Source organism: Aplysia californica, unplaced genomic scaffold (genome assembly GCF_000002075.1).
Source record: "Aplysia californica isolate F4 #8 unplaced genomic scaffold, AplCal3.0 scaffold00094, whole genome shotgun sequence".
NCBI classification, from domain to species: domain Eukaryota; kingdom Metazoa; phylum Mollusca; class Gastropoda; order Aplysiida; family Aplysiidae; genus Aplysia; species Aplysia californica.
The window spans coordinates 885711-892050 of NW_004797364.1; the positions used below are offsets into that span (position 1 = coordinate 885711).

The 6340-nt window shown below is 37.7% G+C and overlaps 1 protein-coding gene across 1 annotated transcript in view; it reads right to left on the minus strand.

The window, feature by feature from the left end:
* Positions 1-3780: 3780 nt before the first annotated feature.
* Positions 3781-6340, minus strand: part of LOC101848577 — a gene marked incomplete in the record, with an annotated part of 144583 nt that continues 142023 nt past the window's right edge. Inside the window, 1 exon segment of the mRNA XM_013080654.2 lies at positions 3781-4671. Coding sequence (XP_012936108.1) covers positions 4597-4671 — 75 coding nt within the window.

Sequence of the window (6340 nt, forward strand, 5' to 3'; positions counted from 1 at the left end):
AAATTTCTAACAGTGGGGAACGACTTGAAAAGCTTTTCTTTTAGAAGATTCCTCAAAACTTTACATTTGAATATGACAACATTCTGCCTGTCGCAGCATGAATTTACTCTTGTGCATTTGTAGACAAAGCTCAGTAGGGTGAATGGATGCCATTGCTGAGATTGAATCCAATACGTCATTAAAAAAACAAAAAACCTGTAAAGTCAATTTCCCTGAGAAATTACCAGATAAAACGCAATGAAAAGCATATTTCTTTCAACCCGTTGCCTACAGCAAAACAATAATTGCTTGACTGCACCTTACGGCTGTCCTGAACTGTGGAAGGTAAACGTAACCATAAAGTTCTTATTTAATTTCCCCCCTTTATTTAGAGTTCAAAACAATAATCTAATAGCCTTTGCCTTATTGCCGAGTGTTAAACTGGGCCGCTTTTACCTATAGCATTTTTGTCTGTTTATCGGGTGTTTGTTGCCTGCACACGAGCCTAATATTAATGCTTTCTTTGTAGCAATGTTGAGCACCCCGGAACAATTAATTATATCTTAATTAAAGGTCGGAGACAGTTTTATACAGTTGTGAAATTTTAAGTCCTGCATTTGGCCCTTAAACATATTTTTAGTTTAAAAGTAAGAGTTGACAGACGTTGTGAAAACATCTTGCGGGCCATAATCTTACAGTCTTTGGCTGATTGACCTTTCTCGGTAAAGTTTTCTCCATTCGTAATCATGACCATTTCTCTAGAGGTTAGGCTAGGTTATGCTACGGACCCGTAGTCATGAGACTGCGGGTTCGGGGGTTCGAGCCTCAGTTCTGTCCAACTCCAACGTCTTGTCCTTGGGAAAGGCACTTTACACGAATTTCCCATTTGGCTATGTCCTTTCGGAGACGGACGTTAATTTCGGAAGCCCCGCTTCTAAATAACTCAACAGTGTTGTTAGGGGCGTTAAATCCATACCATTTCTCCATTTCAAAGATTTATTTGAATCTTGGGTTACTTGAGACAATGATACATGTCCATCTTCCCCGATCTCCAAAGTAAGTTAGAAGCTAGTTAAAAGGGGAGGGGATTATTTATTAATTAATCAGCCTTTGCTTGGCAGACTCAAAGAACAAAAACTTAGGCTCATTCATCTGCTTTGGATGAGATTCTCTATTTTCAATCTTTATTCATGGCAAATGTATAATTAGTTTAGTAAGAGTTTTACGGCGTTCGCAACTGCATTAGGTCATATGAGCGCGCGAAACACATGGTGGTTGCATTCACAAGTTCCCAGCACGGCTAGATTTTGGTCAAAATTTCGATTACAACTTAAAATTTTGTGGAAAAAATATCAATATCAGTTTCAAAATATCATTTAAAAAATTCAAAACAACAGTGTTTACAGTTTATTGTAAAGACCAATGGGGTTTATAACATCAGAAATTCTGTTGGAATCAACGACGGAGAAAACGTCTTTTAATTTTGCTTATTTAGAATACTTCCTTCGGGTCTCTGTACAGTCTGTCTAATGGTGAAATCTGTGCCACATCCGACACAGAACGGTTTCTCATCCCTCTGAGGGAGGTATTATCATGTGTCAGGGAGGTGTCCGATACGCAATCGAGTAAAAATGGCTTCGTCTCTTCTGGAGAGGCCCGAAGGTTTTCGTGTACCCAGTTTGAGCGTGATGTAGTAAAGTTTATTGTTTATTTGTTATCCCCAATGTGTCTCCCACAGACTGTAGCTTTTTTAAACTTTATTTTTAAAGTTAGTCTGTGGGAGAGTGTTTTTCATTTATTATAACAGAATGGACAACGTTTCCTTTGCTAGGAGATCAACCTGCTCGGTTCCTTGGATGCCCACATGGCTAGGTAGCCATGCAAACACGATACTTTTTCCGGTTTCAGTACAAGTGTGTAGTTTTTATTGCAACATAACTATTTTTAGGTGTATGAGTGTGTAATTTGTGAGTGAGATGATGCAAGACAGAGAGTCAAACAGAGTAAGGAAAGATGTTTTGGGGGAATTTTGTACTGAGTCCAATGCTATGTCATTGGCAGTAGCGCCCGTAGAAAATGGGGATGGGGGGGGGGGGGGGGGGCTTCGGAATGGAGTCTCCTCTGAAGTGTACTCCGATATGCGGCGGTGCTCACAGTTGATTCCGATTTAGAGCCATCTGTAAAGATTAGCTCAGCACCGGGGTATCTTTTAATAGGTGTTTTGTATGCTGCTTTAAATGTGTTGGTGTTTGTGCTTGCTTTGTTGTGCGTGGTGAGCGCTAAGTCTATGTTTGCATTGGTGAGGTGCAACGGAGGAAGGTCGGGGAAAAGAAATTGTTCAATGTCTTGTTTTGAAAAGTCTGTGTTTTTGAAGTCCCCAAGGACTCTGATGCCGCTAGATTTTATGAGTTTTTTTTACTTTGTTTATGGTGTTTGGGTGTATTCCAAAAATGCAGTCGTGTGCTGGGTTCTCATGTTGAGCTCGGTTTAATTGCACATTGTTGTGTGAGTTGTATATGTCTGAGTGATAGTGATGGGTATGTTTGCGTCGACCTGGAGGCTCTTTAATGGAGAAGTGAGGAAAGCCGTCCCCCAGCTAAAAGTATTAAACTTTTCTTTGCGAACTGCGTTAAAAAATAGACTATGATAAAAACGTTACATTCGTTTCCTCTATTTCAGGAAAAAAGATGTAGCCGAGACCAACATGGAAACGTTTGTAGTTCTACTCAGAGAAAGGATTTTGTCAATCCCGGCTGTTCCAGAAAGGTAGTGTCAAAACACCTCGCCTCTAAGTTTATAATATTTCTAGGTGGGTCTTGAATTTACAACAAATCAATCAACCAACCAACCAACCGACCAACCGACCAATCGATCGATCATTCAAGCAATCGCCAACCAATCAATCAATCAATCAATCAATCAATCAAACGATCAGTCGATCGTTTGATCGATCAATCAAATGTTGTTGGATAAGTTCTTCTCAGTTTATGCACAACCCGAGGTACTGGATGGAACAACCTTTTAAAATGTATTCATATTTTTAAATTCCTGTTTTCTTTATCTGAAGCCTAAAAAGGAGAGACAACAACACGCACACGACAAATGTGAGGCAGCGTGGTGGAATCAGGCTCTCGTAAATTTTTTGGGCATATTGAGCTATTGGTATCATCTTAAAGCTTGTTCATTTGTCTTGCTTTCAATGAAAAAATGACAAATGTATCTTCAGTAGAAGTGGAGATATTTTGGATTGAAGGTGGTGGGGGTCACCTGATTTAATAGGTAAAATATTTAGCGAGGAAATGGCCGCCAAAGGTTGGTAAATTCCAAAGCTGGAGAGTCCATGGAAACTGTAAATTTACATTTTTGTGCCTTTAATCAATGTCTTTGGTGAAATCTTTGAAGGAGTGTGTTTGTAAATTGACATAAAAGGTGTTGAGCCAAAAAACAAAAATTTGACAAAAATTGCTTAGCAGGGAGAAAACTGCTGTTTTCTTCTATTTCATTATTTTGACGAGAGCCTGACCTGATTCCACTACGCTGCCTCACAAATTGTACACACATGTTTCTCATTAAATATGTATGATCGTTGGATTGTGCCACAGCATAGTGTTTTGTCTGCTGTTGCGCATTATATATATATATATATATATATATTAATTCGAAGAATTAACATGCTCCTTTTTAAACTTTTAAAACGACAAAACCTACAAATCAAGCCAGGACGTACAGTTTAGAAAGAAATTAACAAAGTAGCGTTTTAAAAAGTCAAGTCACAATCATGGCTGCATACTCATTCGTTCGTTTGTGACAGACACTGCTTTATTCACAAAACCAAACACAGCGTATGCATTAATGACTGTTTTATTAATGTAACCATATCATTTTATTTGGAAGACAGGGAAATTGCTAATGACAAAGACAATAACAAAGCTCCAAAGCCACAAAATAGCTATTGCGCGAGAATTTCTTTTCGAGACAATGTCAAATCTATGTTCCATCTATGATTTAGCGCCAGGAAAGGGCCTTCAACACAGAAAATAAAATCAGTCGTCACATATCACAAAGCAGACGGTGGTTTGGGGGATTCTTATAGCAAACTATAATTGCTGCTCAAACTAGAGTGAACAAAGGTTATTTAAACCAATCCAACAACAAATAACTGTTTACCAGGATACATGGTATTCTTTGCTTCTCTAGAAATCTCTCAGAATTGATTTTTATCACAGAGTATCCTTCGTTTTCTGCTGATGTCAAAGCCCAAACACAAGCAGACAGAGCAAAATGCGACATATACCACCACCCACCCTCCCCCCACAAACAAATTGGCATCATAAAGAAAATTGTCAGCTATTAGTATGTAACAGAATAAATCATAAAACCTTCCTAATAAGGCACAAGTAGCATGATCACAACTATTACAAGAATTACAAAGTACCAAGACCTTCACAACAGGGTAGGTATCATAAAAAATAACAACGATAAAACTGGATGACCCACATTATGATCGTAATATTTTATTCTCTAATTATCAGTTCAGAACCAAGAAAGCTGATATGAAAGATTGCATTTTCCTGAGCCCTCGATGGGAACCCTGGGACGCAGCCTTGGCGTTACATTTTAATCGGCCACGACCATGCTAGGGCCATAAGCGTCCTCCTGAGTGATGCACTGGCATCCTTGGATGGTAGGCAGCTGGGGAAACGAAAGACGAGACTCAATAAAACAGCAGGAACTACTAGCATGATAAAAACAAACAAACAAAGCAAAAACAAAAACAAATAATAATAATAATAATAATAATGAAAATAATACAAATAACAACAACAATGATAATAGTAATAATATTAATAATGATGATGATGATGATAATAATAATAATAATAATAATAATAATAATAATAACAACAGGCCAGCAACAACAAATCGTACCCTTCTATAGAGCGGTCAAAAATTCGTGGTGCAACTTATCCTCAAATATCTCTTTAACAGGAGAGTCAATGTCATCCATACTTTTGCATAGCAGTTTGTATCGATTTGTCTTAAATAATCATATTTTTCTAGAACAATTGGGGTTAGATAAAAAAACTTTTCTTTATAAATTTATAGAAAATACTTGAAATCTCTGTCACACGTAATATGGTTTTGTTCACAGCACTTCCAGCCTCTCACACACATTTTGATTACGCATATGGCCTACGTCACAGCTCATCAATGACAATTTTTACTTGCAAAACTTATTACAAGAAATTATTGTTATAGTGAACACATTTTTGCACTAATGGTTCTCAAAAAATGCGTTCCATAAGCATAATGTCCCGATTAGAAAAAACCTGACGAACTTGCTATTAAAAGCATTATTGCCCGTGCTGTAAACATTTAAACATCTGAAGAAACCACAGACTTGGATTTTTTATTATCAATTTTATTAAAGAATTTTCTAGAATACAGTTTGCGAGTGTTTACAAAAACGTTGATTTATTCAGACAAATTGATACTAGTCGCTGTGCAAAAATTGGAGAACCCATGTTCGATAGTTAAGGAGATATTGGAAAATAAGTCTCACAACGAATTTTTGACCGCACAATAACTCCATGACGCCTAGTGTGTAGGAAATTGAAGTCCAAGATTTGTAGTCTTTCCGCTGAAATGATTTTACAGCCTATACCAGTGCACACCGTCAATCGAATTCAGTCGAATTGAGTCGCGGCCAGGAAGGTTTTCCTCATTGAAAAGGGTGGGGGCTACCATTTTTGGCACTAAAGGACCTATTCGACTCACGACCTTGAAAAACGGACATGTTTGGTTTCCATGGTAGCAATCGAATTTAGTTGAATTTTGGTCGAATTATGATTTTAAAAAATTAGCTTTTGCACCTCACTGGAGAAAAATCTTGTTGGCCCTGACTCAATGAATTCAGTGTGCACTGGGTATTGTTTCGTAAGTGTCAAACTGAAAATAATACACCGGTCGGATTGCCTCTTGCCTTGGAAAAAGTGTACCGGTCATCTTTGTCAATAGTTTGCACTTTGTAACCCAGTTCTCGCAAGAAATAGGGTTAGAACCCTGTCATTCTAAGGGCGTTACGTGTGTTAACAATAACTAACACGAATATAACGAGTGCATGAACCGTAGCAGATGCGTGAACAAAGATAACAGCATCAAAATGAACAAGGGAGACAACAACAACAGCAACAGCAGCAGCAGCAGCAGCAGCAATAACAACAACAACAACACCAACAACAACAAAACTGTGATTTGACATTTCAATGATTATGTAATTGGTTGTGAGTCCCCAAACTGAATAGTTTTAATCCTTGAATGAAATACTTTTTAGGAAATAAGAAAAAACAAATAAAACAAA